Source organism: Doryrhamphus excisus, chromosome 7 (genome assembly GCF_030265055.1).
Source record: "Doryrhamphus excisus isolate RoL2022-K1 chromosome 7, RoL_Dexc_1.0, whole genome shotgun sequence".
NCBI lineage: Eukaryota > Metazoa > Chordata > Actinopteri > Syngnathiformes > Syngnathidae > Doryrhamphus > Doryrhamphus excisus.
This window is the reverse complement of record NC_080472.1, coordinates 9748628-9767823: the sequence shown is the minus strand read 5'-3', so window position 1 is coordinate 9767823 and position 19196 is coordinate 9748628. Positions and strand designations below refer to the sequence as shown.

At 43.1% G+C, this 19196-nt stretch overlaps 1 protein-coding gene across 2 annotated transcripts in view; it reads right to left on the bottom strand.

Annotated features, from left to right (window-relative positions):
* Positions 1-1127: 1127 nt before the first annotated feature.
* The window catches only part of zbtb16a (zinc finger and BTB domain containing 16a), a 137340-nt gene continuing 119271 nt past the window's right edge, over positions 1128-19196 (bottom strand). For both annotated transcript variants that reach the window (XM_058078539.1, XM_058078540.1), the window contains exons 6-7: positions 10044-10214; positions 1128-7500 (exon numbers count right to left, since the gene is read on the bottom strand). In XM_058078539.1, the coding sequence (XP_057934522.1) occupies positions 7271-7500; positions 10044-10214 (401 nt within the window). In that variant the 3' untranslated portion in view covers positions 1128-7270. The remainder of the gene's footprint in view (positions 7501-10043; positions 10215-19196) is intronic.

Below are 19196 nucleotides of genomic sequence, written 5' to 3'. Positions count from 1 at the left end.
GAACATTTGGAAGTGAGCCCTGAAAGAACTTTGGGATGGCTCAAAACACTTGGTTTCAAGGGGCGTTGCAAAACTGTTCTTTTGTGACATCACAGAGGAGTGGGCTTCCTTATGGGCGTGGCTGTTGGCGTGACACACTCTCCGCCCTCCCTCACACTTTTTGTTTTTGTGAATATAAAGGTGAACTATCTGCCAAACTATTGCTGGAGCCAGATGCAGCGCTCTCGATTGGAAGGTTCCATTCATTTGGGACACGCTGTGCATCCACAGGTGGAGAGAACCACAGTGCTAACTGAAGTTAACACGGTGCTAACACGGTAGTCTGACAAAGTGTGTCCGACTATTCGGGCAGGTGAGGTTGGAGGAGCACCAGCGGTGCCTACTCTTTGAGTTCAAACATGGTAAGTCAGGGGTTTCCAGCCAGTAGATCATGAGCTGTCAGTAGCTCCTAAACACTTCAAGTAGCTCCAAAGACTTAGAGATTAATTTCTTATCAACGCCTATTCCCGCTGCATTAGAAAGTGTTGTTCGCAGTAGTCAGGAAGTAGTTCTGGAGTGTGACCAATCACAGCAGAGTGATTGGTCACTAGAGGTGGTCCATGGGTGGAATAAATAAAATGAATAAAAACAGCCCGTTTTGGCAGGAAGCACAAATCCAAGGAAATCCAGCTGGAATAGGTGCAGATTCTGGAAGATCTAGAAAGTTTTCTGAGCGAGTTATTGTATGTAGCTGCTCTATAGGAGTCCACAACTCAACACAAAGGGTCAAAAAATGAGCAAAATAGGTTCCTTTGAAATTACATAAACCTTTTCATTTATTGTTTGATTTTGTCTCGAAGAATTACATTTTCAGCATTTTTAAACTGTTGTTTAAAATGAGATCCAATCAATACAAGGACAAATGTTCTTAAAAACAGACATTCTGTATGATTTGAACAATTTAAAAATAAGTTTTATCTGCACAAAATAAAGTTGACCTTGTGTGTTTATGTACAACACGGGTAAATATGAGAAATACACATTTCCAATGAACTATGATGAGGAACTATGCATTTGTGTAGGAATAAGTAGGAATAATATCTTTGAACAGGAACAGGAAACAAAGCAGGAACCAGAGAGAGCGCTAAGACAATTGACATAAAGTCCAATGTTTATTTCCTCTGACTGCAGATCGGAAGTGTACAATTGAACAATCGTGACTTGATTTTAATGTTTTTTTTTCATAATTATGAGACCCATAAATAAAAAAAATAAAATACAAAATAAATTCACTACAAAAAGACAATCTATACTGTTAGTAGGATGTAAAAAAAGAAAAGAAAAATATCTTTTTATTGATTTTTTTCTCCACTATCAAAAGGCACAACATTGACTTTAGTAACAACATGGAAGGACCTGCAGCATTAAATCTTTTATTGTCCTTTTTTTTCACACTCCATCAGAGAACACTGAAATGTTACAAAGAGATGTGTTTGATTCCACGTGGAAATAAACAAAACCAAAAAAACAACTTCGATATCAACAGACGCTGGCTATAGATATGAAAACATCCACAGTGGGAAAGAAAATAGCACATTGTCGCTGGAAAAGACAAAGGACCTTTTTTTGTGTGTGTTTTTTTTTTTTTTGCAAAGCTCTAATGCAACCCCCCCCCCCAAAAAAAAGAACAAAAAGAGAACAAATTTCAAAAATAATAATTGTGCACCTTCTAAGATTAGGCTAAGATCAGGTGCTGAGGTAGACAAAAACTATAACAATTCAAATCATCACCATCATCATTAAAAAAACCCAAACAAAAACTCTATATTTCTTACATTTCTTAATAATACAGAGCAACTTGTTCTGTGACCACAATGGAGGAGAAGAGAAAGTAGCACAGACAAGCCAAAGACGACAGAGAAAGAGAGGGCAATAAAAAGCTTTTTTACGTTTAAAAGCTTCGTTACGCTTGGTCCGACAGGGCAAAGTTGTTGGTCCTCAGTGCTAAGATAAAAAAATACTCCGTGCTTTCGTTCTCGTTTCGTTACATTTCAACTTCAACTGCATGTGAAATGGCGACTTATCTGGAGGAAAAATAAAACACCAACACTGGAAAAACACAGAGTGCCAGCTCAAGGGATGCCATGAGTCCCTCTTGACCCACACACCCTAAATGCATCATGTAGGCAACGTAAAATGTACAAAAAAAGGAACAAGTACTGAAGTACTGAAGCAAGGTCACGAAATGTGTCCATTTTTGAAGCTGAATTGTTGTCAAGCGCAATATTGTTAGACAGCAAACCTGTTGCTGATGATCACAATCTCAATAGCAAAAATCTCAAGTTCCAATCGTATCAACATCCTCTCATCTGGATATTCAAACATCCAAAACAATTCTCCGACCCTCTCAGAGTGGATTTAAAAAAAAAAGTCATGTGTGAGCGTCATGACATCCCATGGGTGCTGGCTTTTTGAAAAAATGCTTTTTTTTTTGCTAAATTTTCATCTTAAAGTACAAGTGGATCATTTTTAGGCACACACGAGAAACACTGAGGGGGGAAGAACTACGTATATCGCTGCTGACGTGTTTGTATATTTTTACCAACATAGAGAAAAAACAGTGGCATAGAATAGAACTTTATTTTCGTATCTGATTAGTGCATTTCTCCATTAAAATACACACACACACACACTTTAGCTACACACTCGTTCACCCGCACAAAAAAACAAACGTAGAAAACATTCGATGACGGGGCTAAGGGGTGGGAGTCACGTGACTGACGGGGAGAGTGTTGCATTGTGGGAGTGTCTGACTTATTTCTTATTTTATTGGTGGATGGAGTTATGGCATAAGCCCCGCCCCCTTCGGCTCACAGTGTTAGAGAGAATCAAATGGCAGAACACCAACGACACGTGCCACCATCCCTTTTTTTTTTTTTTTTTTACTTCAAGTACAAAAACAACAAAAATAGTACGCCTGCAGTCAAGTTTGATTGCGAAAAGGGAGAATAAATGGTCGGCTTTTTTGTCTCTCCTTTGCCACATAAACGACGACAAAATTCGAATAATAATAAAAAATGGTGGTGGTTAAATTTCATCCTTCACCTACAAATGCAACCGACATCCAGAAAGCAACACTTATTATTATTATTCTTATTATTATTACAATATGTTCACACGATATCCAAGAGGAGCAAGGCCAAACAACGATTCACACCCAGAGAAGACACCAAAAAAACAACAAAAATACAAATATTTGTGCCCTGCTTTAACCCTCCACAAAAAAGAAAGGACTGACACGCAATACAAAAATATCACCATTTCTTTTATATCAAATTGCCTACGGTGGCTCTTTTTTCTTGTTTCCTTTTGTTTGGATGACGACTAAACATCCAATTGTCCATCGCACTCTGCAAAAAAAACCATGACCGACCTCCATCCAGCACCTTCACATTACAAAACTCTATTCACATATGTTCAAGTTTCAATGTGTTGTTGGTTTGGGAACCCCCTTGAGCAAGCAACAGTGCTTCCTTCTTCCTCTTCGTCGGCTCTTTGCTCGTCACTTAAGGCTTCAAAAACGTTTTTTCTAGGTTGCCCCCCCCGCCCCCCCCTCAAAAACCCACGCACACCTCTGCTATTGTCACCTTTTATGTACACTTTGCTTAAAAATCATATAAATCAACTTTTTGAGTAGAAATATGCATGAGATGAAGTAGCAATGATGAAAAATGCCAAAAAAAGAAAATGTGCTTTTTGCCAAAACATAAACTTAGAGAGGTAGCTTCTTGAGAACAAAAAACACAAAAACAAAACCTTCCGGCTCTTGAACAAGCTGGGTTAATAATAACAATAATAATACAAAGTTTGGTACTAATGCACAAAAAAAACCCCCGCACTAACAAATAAAATCTCATCACTGCGGCACTTTAAATTTGTGTCTGCGCACAAATAATCACGCTGTGCAATGCATCTTTCCGACTCAACGAAGGGTGGGAATTAAAAACAAAAGAATGAGGTCACAAAATGAGGTAATTCAAGTACAACAAGAAAAAAACAAGAAGAAAAAAAAAAAAGAAGAGGAGATGAAACCACAGAGAAAGAGTTGATTTATCTGTCGTTGTATTCATCCGATCGGGAATCCCTGCTTCCTGTCCGGACGCCAGTCCGGCGGCATGCGAGTCTTTTCACATTCACGTGGCCTCGAAAACTCCTCTTCTACGGCGTCTCCTTCCGACATTCACGACTTGTAGAGCAGCCGCTTTTGTTTGCGTTTCCATATCGTCTTTCCCCGTCCATGCGGCCACCGCGTGTGGCGGTTAGTGTGAGAGTATAAACGGAGCGGCCCGGTTGCGTATTGCTGCGATGAATGAACGTGGCGTCCTGTAGTAATGCATCAAACAGAAACTGTTGTCGTAGCTTGTGGTCACCTGTGCAATGAAGCCTGATATGATGAACTATAATAATGGCAGAGCGCTAAATACGTATACCGGTCAACCTTTGGCCTCCTTGAGGGAGGGGGTACCTCACAGTACCGGGAAGACTGTGGATGTGTGGGGGGGAGGGCAAACAAAGCAGCACAGGCTCCCCCCCCCCCAACAATCAAGCAAACAAGTTCATTGACTATACTGCATATTCCCACTGCCTCTGCTGCCGATTCTCAGGGGCTATCTCAGGATGACCAGGGAAAATGGCCGCAAGTTGGTGACTGGGAGTTTCCACTACAGTTAGACGTTTTCCTTTTCAGTCGTGGAGTCTTGGGAATCATGCGAGGATTCTAAGATGACACATACAGTTTGATCCAAATCAACCTTGGCAGAGGTCCACTGCAGTCCATCAAGGAGGTTCTGGTTAAGTTTCAACAGGAACAGGAACTCTAATCTGGGTATATGTGGTACGCAAAAAAACGACTTCCATAAAACATGGTAAAGGTTGACGTAAATGAAGGAAGAACCGATTCAAACGTGGTGTGGATAGGGAGAAAGGATTTTTTGTCAGGGTAATTGTCGACATTTCCTTCTTAATCGCCTAATTCTTGTCAAGTGAAGAAGAATTGGAATCATCGTCATGAGACAAGGTGTACAATTTGATCCTAACTGGCCTTACTAACGGCGTAGGTCTGCGGTCGGTTGGACTGAGATTCTGGTCCATCAAGGAAGTTGTGAACGGAGCAGGAACGGTGCTTAAACTACTTCATCTGTTTCCACAACACCTGGCCTAAAGGTGGGACCCACAGTAAGGACCAATCCAATTTTGGTGTGGATACGGATCAAGGAATTCTTGTCAGGGTACTTTTAGACATTCTGCTTCTTCATCGCCTTGTCTTGTGAATGGAGCAAGAAGTTTAGCGACACCATAAGGCGATAAGAAGTACAATTTGATCCAACTTTTTCCTTGGCAGAGGTCCAACATACTAGTCATCTCCACAAAGGACGTTAAGGTTATGTTATGAAAGAAACTGAACAAGAAGTTTACATGCGCTATGCAAAAACTGCTTCAACACTTTTCACACCAATTGCCGTAGAAGGTCAGGAATGAACCAACTCAATTTTGGTAAACAAACTCTTGTTGTAAGGCCACTTTTAGATATGCTTCCCATCTTTTTGTCTTATTGATGAAAGTCAGGCTTACGAACAACTTTACACACATCCAATCGTATGACCTTGGCAGAGGTGTCTGTTCACAGAGCGACATCCATCAAGAAGAACAAAAACAGGAACAAGAACTTTCATACGTGATTTTTCTGTTGTAAACTGGGCAAAAACTACTTTAGTGATGTAAAAATCATTCATTCATTTTCTAGCGCTGATCCTCACGAGGAGGTGCTGGAGCCTATCCCAGCTGTCTTGGGGCGAGAGGCGGGGTACAACCTGGACTGGTGGCCAGCCAATCACAGGGCACATATAGACAAACAACCATTCACACTCACATTCATACCTATGGACAATTTGGAGTGGCCAATGAACCTAGCATGTTTTTGGAAATCCACTTTGAGTAATGTTGGACATAAGTCAGGGAAGATCCTATTCCGTTTAGATGGGAATATTTTGGTCATAAGGGCACTTTTAGATACTTCATTTCACCGTCACCTAGGGAGTCACCATGCAGGAGTCTTTTCAGATGTAAAAGTTTGGCCTTGGTGGAGGTCTACACTCAAACGAGTGACATTCTAGTTACGTTCTAACAGAACAGGAACAGGAAGTTCTATTTTATATGCACTGGTTTTTTTTGTTCACTACACAAAAACTACTTTCCACATTTCCGCGAAACTTTGTGTAAAGGTGGGACGTGGGCCATGGAAGAACCCATTCAACTTTGGGATGGATACAGATGAACGAGTTCATCCAGGAGGTCTTCTTGTAACGGCACTTTTCCACATGTTCCTTCTTAACGACTGAGTGCATGAAATTGAGGGAACGGGTCGTTTGGCCTTGGTGGTTCGCTCCCACTGAGCGACATTGTACTAACCTCCACAAAGGGGGTTGCTCTTATGTTTCAACAGGAACAGGAACTGCCACAATTCAAAATTCAAGTGTTTGAGCGTGACTTGGTTCTATCTTTTGCTAACTATGCAAAAAACACTTGACTGATTTCAACAAGACTTTGCATATCGGTGGGCCATTGGTCAAGGAAGAGGCAGGTCAACTGTGGTTTATGAAGAGGGTGTATGTAGGGATAGATAACATATGGCTAGCATGGGGCGGGGACTATATATATATATCTTAAGAATATAAATTGAATATATATTTTTTTACTATTGCTGTATTTTTGGAGCTTTTTTTTAATTATTTGTGTCTCTCTTACATAATTAAGGATTACTCTGCCTTGGCGGAGGTTTCAGTATTTTACCGAGGGACATTCTTAGTTGCTAACTGCAACTACTAGGAAACACAAAGTGGTCCATCACTGTGATGAACTTTAAAAGAAAACTCTGTTCACGTTTTCTTTGTGTGGCTGGTAAACTAAACACTCGACTACGATTCCAACAATGATTTTGTTCATCAGGGGTTCGGATAGCCCTTGAGAATCTAGCGACACCGCTAGCAGCAACGTTTCCCTGCTGCTCGGCAACCTGAAATAATAACACAGTAACACAAGGTGGGGCAATGACCCGATGATTCCGAACTACATGGTGGACATGTCTCTCTGACCACCCTTGCTTTTTTTTCTTGCCTCTTTCGCAAAAAAAAAAGGCTTTTGACGCTTCAACATACTCCCAACGCCACTATTACATTCTCCTTCCTCCATCAAGCCCCCCCCCCCCGCCTCCTCGCTTCTCCAACCACCCGCCTCAGACGTAGCAGAGGTACAGGTAGGTCTTCTCTATGCGCCAGTCAGGGGGGATGTCTTCGGGCTTGTGGCCCTTCATGTGCTTCTGCATGGCCGACAGACTGGGGCAGTACTCCAGGCAGATGGTGCATTGGTAGGGCGAGGCGCCGTTGTGGGTGCGCAGGTGCTTGATCATGGCCGAGTAGTCCCTGGATCGCTGGTGGCACAGCTTGCACTCAAATGGCTTCTCACCTGGGAGCAACGGGGGAGCGAGACAACGGTTAGCATGAGCGGCTGACAAGGTGCCACATTCATCAGGCCATGTCGTTAACCATATCAGACATAAACCCTGAGACTGGGTGCCTGGGTGGCACGACAAGATGGTAACTGGTAACTATGGTAATTATGCTGAAAGCACACAAAAACACCAGGCAACCACTGAAAAGGTTATTGTGTTTCCAGTACAGTTCATTCTGTTAGCTACGGCGCAGTTCAGATCAGGTATTTGTAATTTTAGGGATTCCTAATTAAGTGAGGCAAATAAAAAAATGGCAATTGGTCAGTGGTTAATTATTTGTTATCCGCCCATTTTCTTCCGCTTAGGGTTAGCGGGGGCAGCAGTCTCATTAGCAGACCAGACCGGCTGTGAGACTTAATCCCACCAGGTCCTAGGCCTGCCCTGGAGCCTCCTCCCGGCTGTGCATGCCTGGAACACCTCACCCGGCCTACGAACTACCTGAACTGGCTCCTCTCGTGGTGAAGGGGCAGCAGCTCTACTCTGGGCTCTCTTAGAAGACCAAACATCTCAACCTAATGGTTGAGGGTCGGACACCCGGTCTTTGGCAGCCAAATCTAGATTCATTTTTTATTTGTCTTAGCATTTCTCAGCAATTCTCAGGCTTCGCTACACATCTTAAAATCAAGCCTGGAACTCTTCCAACGATCCATCAGTCAGCTCCAATCACCACCACATCATTCATGGAAGTGGTGGCACTCACCAAAGTATATGTTGGTGCTAACACTGGTGATGTTAGGAAACCACACAGTTGCCTTCGGTAAAAAGTAGCCTCTTATGATTTGGCCCCAGATTAGCCGAGCTTCTTCAGTTGCAGCTGGTCTGTTAAAAGCAAAGCTGAAGGTGCTAATTAACGTGTGTGATGGCAGCAGACACAAAAGGTAACGACTGTTATTGGATTTTCCAAAGTTCCTGTACTTGGTCAATATTATCTGTGTAGCAGGAATCATCAGGAATGACTTTGACTGTAAATCCTTCTACAGGATGCAGGAACCCTTCAGATGTGATCCACCCAGAAAAACAGGGTTTTGTTTGCCGTGTTATCGGATTTGAACGTGTGCAGAACGGGTAATACACAGCGTATATAAAACCCATGGTAGTGCTTCTTGGAGAGACACAGTCTGTCCAAGACGGGACAAACACAGGTAGTTAGCATGAAAGCTACAGACACCTAGCAAACATTGTGTTTGGAATAGGAACACACCACTGAGACAAAGGGACCTTTAAAAGACGGTCGTGTCCAACTGCTGACTGAGCCATTGATCAATTAGGAGGTGTGTCCACATCCTTCGTTACATCATACACCAAAGAGCCAATGTCCTTTTCAATCAACAATGGCCGCCGTGCTAAAAGCACTAATGATTTGAGTGACGGCTGGCAAACAATCAGGCGGCCTCAGCGTAAATCAGACATGGAAATGGCGACCTTTTGGTAGTGGCATTTGAGACGCACTGTCGGAAGCCATCGGGCCCTGACGATCATTGAGGCTAATACCACTGCTAATGTGTGACGTGCCCCCCCCCCCCGTTGACTTTGACCTCACCCGCCCATCGTCGCTGTGAAGCCAATAAACGCAGACAGCTGTTGATAACCAGACTGTAAACAAGAGGGCCTCACGTAAGCGGCTAACTATGAATTGCAAATGCTTCCCCGTCACCACCACAAGTATTGATCCGCCATTGGCATGTGGCTAGTGCAAAGGGGGGGGGGGGGGTTCAGCGTCAGAGCGTCAATGATCCATCAAGTTGCTCTCTTTTATGTGAGCTGCCCTTTTGACGGTGAGCTTGTCACTTGCTCTCGTTATCTGCCGTCGCTCTACGGCTTGACGTGAATCCCTGCCATCCTCCCCCCGCCTCACTGGATGCGGAGGGGGCAAGATGGAGGGGGGGGGGGAGCCAATTATTGGACAGGCTGCCTTGATAGTGTGGTTTAACAGCTGCCTTATTGAAAGGGAGATGGGAGCTGTGCACTGTGAATTAGAGAGGAAATGGCGAGGAAAAGCATAAAGCCGCGGCCGCCCTGCCCCATCCGGGTGGGCTTCTCGCTCAGTCTTCTTGGGGGCCGCCAGCTTATCACTGTGTCAACATCTTTATGGGGCTCTAAATATACTGGGATCAATAGGCAGTCTTTGGAGACATTCATTTACTGTAGCACAGCAACAAAGATATGCTTCTGCTGTGTGTGTGTGTGTGTGTGTGTGTGTGTGTGTGTGTGTGCGTGCGTGAGCCCCTCCACTGCTCCATATGCTGCAACAATGTGTTCCTGTTCCCGTGCACAGCTAATGAATGCTGTGGAAGCTCATTTACACACAACATTAGCGACACCTGCACCATCTAATAGGATCCAATACAGGAGCTGTGTCGACAATTTGGCCGTCATAATGATAAGCATGGCTGTAGAGCACCACCATGTATACCACCAACAATTGTTCATCAGACCCAATGGACATGTGTACCATAAAAAGTAGATTTATGCAGTAAAGCTAGTAATCATACGGTACCTGTGTGCACACGGTAGTGGGTCTCCAGCTGGTGCTTGAGGCTGAACTTCTTGCCGCAACCGTTACATTCGTAGGGCTTCTCGCCGGTGTGGATGCGCTTGTGGCCTTTCAGCGTGCTCTCGTCGCGGAAGCAGCTCCCGCAGAACTCGCATTCGAATGGGTGGTCCCCGGCTGCGAAAGACGGCCAAGACAAGACCGGCGAAGAAAAGGTCATTATTTCACTCCATAGTCAGGGAACACACCACTAAATGCTCTTTAGCAGGAAGGGGGAAGTTGAACCATCTTGATCAAGTAATATCTGTCCAAAGCTTTGTTTAACATTGTTAGAAGTCAATACTGTCTTATTGTTGTATGAAGCTTTGTAAATATCACCTACTTTGGCCTGCATTCACATGTGCGGGTGTGTCTGTTGTGATTTACAAGTGTCCCTGAATGCAACGGCAACTTCTGTCACAGGAGTTACAGAACGCGATGCAGCTTGAGCAGCACTGGCAACAGTTTGCTAGTTTGCTTCTTAATCGGATCTAAAATACAGAAATACAGTTTTTTCACCGCTGCGCCGTGCAGGGATGAATTGGAAGTCCAACATGAATGAAATATTTCAGATAAAACACTCTACTTATGAGTTGATATGATGCACACAGAGCAAGGAACAACTTGCCGCTCTGTCTCCTTCCTGCTGCGTTCTCGTCGCACTGTGAGACGTTCAGGTGCACTAGTAATTTCGTGTGTCAGGCACTAATTGTTTTTCACCCCCTACGACGGTTGGCGTACCCCACTCTGGGAACCATTGGTCTACGGCCCGGGGGCCACATGCGGCCCACCAAGTGTTTCAATATGGCCCGCCTGTTTTTTTCCAAAGTATTTCATTTAAACTCAACACATAACCTGGCATCGTGGCTTGGGACAACTTTTTGATGGTTGAGGTAGCTGCTTTATCAATTTCGTTATTTGATGTGGTCTGTTGTTTACAAAATGCTCCTGGAAAAAGTAACACAAGCACAAAAATAAAAATAATGACAATAATAATAATAATAAGAAGAATGTTGTTAATAATAATAATATTACTATTATTATATTCATAGTGTTGTTAATAATATTAATATAATAATAGTCGTAATATTATTATTGTTATTATTATTATTAACAACAATAATAATAATAATAATATAATGATAATAACATTACTATAACTAATAATAACAAATCTAATATAATAATATATATATAAAATAGTAATAATAAAGACAATAATAATAATAAAAATAATAATACATTTAATTTCCAACACACTTTACATCAAATAAATGATTTCAAAGTGCACATATAGCAGATTGCATGACACTTTTACATGTAAAATATGCATAAAAATAGGACTGTTGAATGTAAAATACTATATAGTCAGCCCCCCCCCTGTCAATTTTGTTAAATCAATGCGGCCCGCGAGTCAAAAAGTTTGCCCACCCCTGGTCTAGACTACCAACAAACAGTTGACAATCGCTGCTTTCAATGAATGCCAAATGGAGGGAATCAAACGTAAATCTAACATACTGTTTGTTTTCAAACACGTCTCCAAATGCTCATTTTTAATGCCAACATTGCAGATTCCAATCTCGGCCACAGCCTCGTGGGCTAAATGCACGTGTTGGCGTTGGATGAGGGGGCTCTACCTGCATGGCCGCCCGTGTCGCACTCCCCAGTCAAGTAATGTGGCTATTTATTAATGCATTTCAGTCCAACGCCGCAACTTAAAGCCGCCATCAATGACCTATGCCTTTCATTATCTGCCTGTCAGAGCAGCAGCGTGCCGGGGAATAAATTGCATTTCTCGTTACTTTCTGCCGCTAAGAGACAATCTGGCAGCTCTGCCCTGCATATTATCTTATTTTAAGGCCTTCTTGCACGCAGACAAAGTGCTTTTTTTGCGCACTTTAAATGCCAATCACATTTGGGCAACACACTTCACACATTCGAAGCGTTTTATTGTGACGGGGGTGGAGGGGACGTGTGGACGAGGTGTTGGCTGGGTAAAGGAAGAAAAAAATCAATAAATGTGACAGTCTTTATTTGTCTGCATGAAGTTATCAGCGCCTCCTGCTGTAAGACACGCCGCCTCTTCAGGGCATCTCGGCCACAGCGGAGATCACAATCCATCACCGAGCCTGGCGGCCTCGCGCCACGCTGCAGGAATAATAATGCAGCTGGCGTTCACCGGCCTTTAATTAGGGCGCCTCAGTGAGCAGGATGCTAATACCCGCACGACAATGGCTGTGGACGGCTAATACCATTTTCATCACTATGCTACACATAGTACAGAACAAAGCAAAAAACACGATGATACACGACACCCATGTGGACTACATTACATTTTGCAATTGAATGTGTTCTTCCTTGAAGTCAAATCTAGAGCAAGGGTGTCCACAGTTTGGGCTGGGGGCAATTAGCAGCCGGCGGCTGTTTTTAATTGGACAACAGCACATTTAAAAAATATAATTTATCAACAACAAAGAAAAACAACAGCACAAACGGACACGTCAGCACCAAGGCGCATTTTAGTCGCAAGATGTTTCCTTTTAAAAGTCATAATATTAGGAAAAACAAAACAATGAAGTTCAAAATGTTCTACATTTTTGGCGAAGGTTAAATAGGTTGCAAAAAAAAAGAGAATAATGTCAAAATATCATGTGACCAAAGTCATAATCCTAAAGTAAATCAAAGTGGCCCTTGCATTCTTTCATTTTCGCTATGTGGTCCGAGCTTGAAAACGTTTTCAAATTCTCATTTGTGTGTTGAAGGGATTACATTTTGGACAGCATCCATTTTATTGCATATTTCTGACAAAAAAATGAGTTTTTTCCAGTTGAGGTTACTTTGAGAAAAAAAAAGACAGAAACAGAGTCCACCTTTTGGAGGTTGAATTCAGAAGCAATCACTTTATGATTTGCTATCGCATTGAACGTGAATGTGTGGCGCCAATGACCTGAGCTCCACTCTCTCTTTCTCTCTTTCTTTCTTTCTTTCTTTCTCTCTTTCTCTCTTTCTCTCTCTCGTTCTGTCGTTCTCTCGTGTAGCGCCTGTAAACTTTATCAGGACACGCAGCAATGCATAGCTTTAAAAAAAAGTGCATTTCAGCGTGTGGCTGCATTTGGAAAAGTGGTGATTACTTACAAGGAGATAAAGCATAAAGAAGAAGAGATGAGGAGGAAAATAAAACGGAGCCGCGTTTGGGCTCAGTAGACACATCATACTTTGGGGATGTTTACACTAAAAACAGCAATGGATCAAATGCTGCTGAAGATAAAAGAGTGCGGTTCCCCCCATGGGTTGTACTAAAAGACATGGTAGCATACATGGAATGCAAATATCCTCAAAGTTTTGTCATCATTAGTCAAGTCATAATAATTGTCAATCATTCATGGACAATCATGTGGTCACTGTCATGGTCTTGCTTGATGGCGGCCATGTTTTTCAACCAATCTTTTACACACGTGCTTGTCAGCCCTCCAAAAGGTGTGTACCAAATTTGATGGGGATTCGGCTAAACACCCGAATGTTACAGTGGGTGTTTTGTTCAGCGCATTGAGCTGGATGAGAAATTTCAAGCCAATCAGGCTTATGGAGGCTTAATAGCGCTACCGTGTGGTGTAGCCTACTTATGGACCAATAGCAGCACTGGCAACACAGGAGGGCTGCGCTTCTGACAGGTTTTCGCCATTTTGTGAGCAGCGGTTCAGGAGTAGAGATACTTGACTCCAAATCAGCCATGCATGGACTGCCACCTAGTGGCCTGGCATGCATACAACAAGCTTTTTGATTGTGGACGCTGCCGTCATCACATTAAACCTTCAAGACTTGTTTATACAGCAAAAACTCAAAGAGGACACGCCGTTAATTCATCCATTCATTTCTACCGCTTTTTTCCACTCGAGGGCCGCAGGGGGTGCTGGGGCCTATTCCAACTGTTTTTGGGCGAGAGGCGGGGTACACCCTGGACTGGTGGCCAGCCAATCACAGGGCACATATAGACAAACAACCATTTACACTCACATTCATACCTATGGACAATTTGGAGTGGCCAATTAACCTAGCATGTTTTTGGAATGTGGGAGGAAACCGGAGTACCCGGAGAAAACCCACGCATGCACGGGGAGAACATGCAAACTCCACACAGAGATGGCCCAGGGTGGAATTGAACCCTGGTCTCCTCACTGTGAGTCCTTACACGGCGTTAAATGATTTATTTTTAAACTTGAATATTGATTTCGAGTCTATAAAAAGAGAAAAAAAAAGGGCCGCCATGTGGAAAAGTTTTCAGGTAAAAAAAGGCAAAGTATTTCAGTCTTTCAGCCACTTGGAAACAGCATTCTGGGTGACTTCATGTCACATGACCAGAAGTGACAAGCCGACAAAATATGTGACTACTTCGATTGGCATGACTCACCCCCGCTAAAATGACTCTCAGAAGTAATTTGGTACTTTCATGGCAGATGTAATGGGACACACACCAACGTTGAGTATTTCCCCAAAGGTCTTGAGGATCATCAAGATGTCAAAATCACGATGTGTTCTGGCAAAATTGAGCCAAGCCTTCAAATTCTTTTTGTTCAGCAGTGGTTTTGGTCTTGGAGCTCTGCCATGTTTTTGTTCAGTGTTTTTCTCTTGGTGGAGTCATGACCTTCACTGACCTTAACTTTCACCACCCCGCTTTTTTAACCAATGAATGTTGTATTTTGGTGTGTCTTTTATTCTGTTTACTTGCTCTATTCAACTTCATTCTTTTGTAAAGTGTCTTTGAGTATCTTGAAAAGCGCTATACAAATAAAATGTATTATTATTATTATTATTATTATGACCTTCACTGACCTTAACTGAGGCAAGTGAAGCCTGCAGTTCTTCGGATGTTGTGGGGTCTTTTATGACCTCTTCAATGCAAACACTTTTTCACGCCACTGTATGCATTTTGATGCATCGCTGTCACTTTACTGATTGGCGGTTTACATCCTGCAATGATTGGCCTTTCTGTGTTTTGTTGCCTTTAGTGTCCTCCAAAATGATCCCAAACGTTTTGTTTAATACTGGCGGATAATACTGACATAAAAATGACATATCATATGGTATCAATATGAGACTAAAGCAAAATAAGGTTGTAATTTTGGAACATACGAAAAAGTTAGAATATTATGAGAATTAAGTGAAAATATTATGACAAGAAATTTGCAAAAGTTATTCAAAAATAAAGTTGAAATATTTGGACTATTAAACCCCCCCCGAGCAAAACTGCTGCTGTATTTCACTAATGCAGGGTGGAATTTGGCTTGAAGATGACACCTCTTACTTCCTTGCTCTTCCCTCCAGCACAGTGAGGTGGAACCACATCACACGGTGAGTGGACCCTGGGGTGCCCCTGGGCATCACCACCTGCGTCCTTCCGTCAACCCTCCCCCACCATCTCCTGTGACACCCCAAAGAAGGGCGGTGGTGCCCGCGGGCACCATTGGGGGGCAGCTGAGGGGCGTCTATTCCATCAGCCAAGGGCTGTAAATCACGAACGAGCGTGGGGTCGCAGCTGATTTATTTGCTGGCTACGAGCTCCGTCAAATACAGCTGCGAACACAAAACGCGGCGTGGCGGACAGCAAATTGGCTGGCAGTTAAAAACACACACAGACAGACAGAGAACAACAATGGAATATTAATGAAGGCCTGCTGTGTGCTGCCAACACAACAGTATAATTGAGCGCGTGACTTCCACCTTTAATGCACTGTGCACACGTGCAGTAAACACGCATAAAGAGCAAATAAAGAAGCAGCGAGACAAGCGCAGGTGGTCGGAGGAGAATAAAGATGGGCCAGATTAAGATGCTGAAATAAACAGCATTAAAAATCCCGGCGCCTCGTCTTTTAAGCGTTGATCTGGTGTCACGGCTCAGGGCGAGGCTGCGTCGCAGAGATAAGGTGGTAGACAGGTAAATGAAGCAGGCGGTAATGAATGCTCCCAAAAACGCTTTCTGTTTGTCACTTGATACAAGGGAATGTTAACGCAAAGCAATAAGCGTGCTCATCTCAAAAGCTCTCAGCACCGCCAGATGAGGAGACGCACATCGTCCATTCAAATCAGCCCCCGAATATTACAGACACCCTGGAATTTACAACACCACCGCTACTGAGAATCATAAAAGCCTCTCCTTGGGTTAGCGTGCCAACCTGTGGTGGTCTTTTAGCCTGCTCTTACAGGGATTTAGGTTTAAGATTTGCACTGCAATTTGCAGAAAACTAACCTCTTGTTATGGGAAAAGGTGAGTTTTTGCTCAGTTTCTCACCACAATGCTGGCACTTACAACTTCTACTTACTTAAGTTGGACTTATGCAGTGTACTTATAACACAACAAGACATAGCCCATGTTGTATGCCAAATGGAAAATGTATGCACAACAAATCAAAATTCGACATTTTCAATGTTAACCGAAGAACACGCTAACCAAGGTGCACGCCAACCAAGGTGCACGCCAACCAAGGTGCACGCCAACCAAGGTGCACGCCAACCAAGGTGTACGCTAACCAAGGTGTACGCAAACCAAGGTGTACGCAAACCAAGGTGTACGCAAACCAAGGTTCCACTGTCCAATGTTAAAAAGAGACAGGAGATGTTATTGGAGCTGGAACTAATCTAATGATGTGTGACAATAGTCGCTATGAAATGCTGGTCCGAGCTGGCAGAAGGTGCAAGATCATTTTTTGGGGGGGATTGCACACAAGGGTGCCCCCAGAAATGGGCCCCATGAAACATAATATACATAACAACATTTGTTAGCCTTTATAATGCATTATTATCCATTATCTGAGCACTATATGCATGTTGATAGTCAATATACTATTTAATAAATCCTTATGAATTAACTACTTTTTTAATGTCAAAGTGAAGAGCAAAGTTGACTTTTTTTCAGATTTCATTCGTATGTAGATATAAATGTGATTGCATTGTTTTGTAAAGTAAAGTAAAGTGAACGACCACATACAAGATCCAATTTGAAAAAACAAAATCAGAATTGGGTATCATACCCTGCAGTGTGAACGAAACCACAAAAAAGTTATTTTTGTCATCCGAAAATTATTTTTATTTTAATGATTTATTTATGTTAATGTCCCACCACTCTGACTCTTCGACACAGATGTCATACTCCCATATACTGTATAGGTAAATTCATGCCCTCGTCTTTCTTAATTTCATTCTTAAAATCATTGAGAAATCATGAAGAAAATGTTGAAATTGCTCAAATGCACAAAGATTGACCCCAGGAATTATGTTTGCTTATGGTTCCTCTGTTTATGGTTGTGTACATTCAAATGTATATTTTATATGTTTTATTCTATTTTGTTAGACATAAACAGATATGACATTTATGTCTGCGCTACGTACATTGCATAAGTTTTTGACAGATGAAAATAATTTTCTCTTGCTGGGATTCACCAACTCCAACCACTTCTGCCTGAGCTTGCCTCGTGGAAAAGATTTTCTGGGACTCATAGCTAACAACTCTAAACAGAGCGAAGCAGAGCTGTGAGGAGGGCAGACCTGGAGTGTATCTGGTTTGCAGTGCATGCCCATATAAGGAAGCCCGGTTCCCTGTGATGTCACAAACAACCAGTGTCCGAAAAAGCTCTCTGAAACGGAGCGTTCAGAGCCATCCCAAACGTCTTTCATGGCTCACTTCCAAATGTGCAAAGCTCATGATCTGAAACTTTGACATGGTTTAACATGAGAATACAATATTCTAATAATATTTATTTATAGGTCAGAAAAGTGGAAAAAAGCATAATAGGTCCCCTTTAAGGCAGAGGTTGTGAGGTTTACCAACATATGCTTGTGCAGCGCACTGCCTGGCATCCGTTCCACACTGTATATTCATATTTCATTTCACATATTCTGACAGTTACAAGTGTCCCTCTGAGGGCAGCCATAACGGCTATATGACCCAGGATGATGCAACTACACCCCTGGACTGCCGGAAAATATGGTCTTTTAACCAAAATCTGAATTGGGCATCCCTGCAGTGTGAAAGTAGACCAATTGCATACAAAAATGCATGACAAATACAATGCGTACATGTAGGCAGGTCTGGGACTCCCCGGACTCCCCAGATTTCTGTGATTTCATTGTGTGTCATTTCATCATGCAAATCTACCCGGCAACAGAAGACGTTCAACTTATCCCAGAGAAAATAGGCGACATTCGCTTAGCTTTGGCTACTCGCTAGCTAGAAAAAGTGCAAATAAGATGATTAACTTCAAAGCACACACACTCGGCGGAGAGCAGTTTTCTTTTTTCGGAGGACCTATTTCCGACTGTATAATCCGCCCCCCCCGCACACAAATCATATTTAAACGACAGCTTCTCATTGTGATTCCACACCCGACTCACGACGGTTCAAAGACGCCAGCGACAGGCGGCGCCTTCTCCCTCTACTGTTTGCGCCTGGGTGGGCATGTGGATGTGGAGGGAGGGGGGCAGACGGCGCTCTCCAAGGTCTGCTAGACGGAGCAGATGTGCACACGTACTGTAACAGTCCGCATCCCCTTTTAGCACCGCGCATCCTATTGGTGTGACTCGTAAATAGAGGCCGGCTGCTTTCATCTCGCTGCCTTTCCTTTCAAATATTTATCCCGGCGCTGGTGAGCTAAATCGGCCGTGACAGTGAGACTGTTATTTAAGGTCGCAGACAAGCGAGGGTGGGGTGGGATGGGGGCTTGCGAGGAAAAAAAAAAGCAGCAATTCTTCACTGCTGGAATGGAATTCATTTCCATGCGTTCATTTTTTCTCCCCCCTCGGTGTCTGTGTGCCAATACTCACATCTGTCAACAATGCATTAGCATCACGGTGTGGCCTCTGTGCACACACACCAGTAACAATAAATAACGTGGGGGGGGGGGGGGGGGGGCTAGAAGTAAGGCTGACTGGTGCAGGGATGTTTGCAGCTGACCTGAATGGATGCAAAGAGCAGCTGGGGGGGGGGGGGGCAACACGGCTTTTTACTTACTGTAAGCTATTTTAGGCCCAGACTGCTCACAGCTGAAGGATGACCAACATGTTAATGTCAAAAAACACATAAACAACAAAAAAAATCATAATTACCATAGGAATACTGTACCGTAGTTT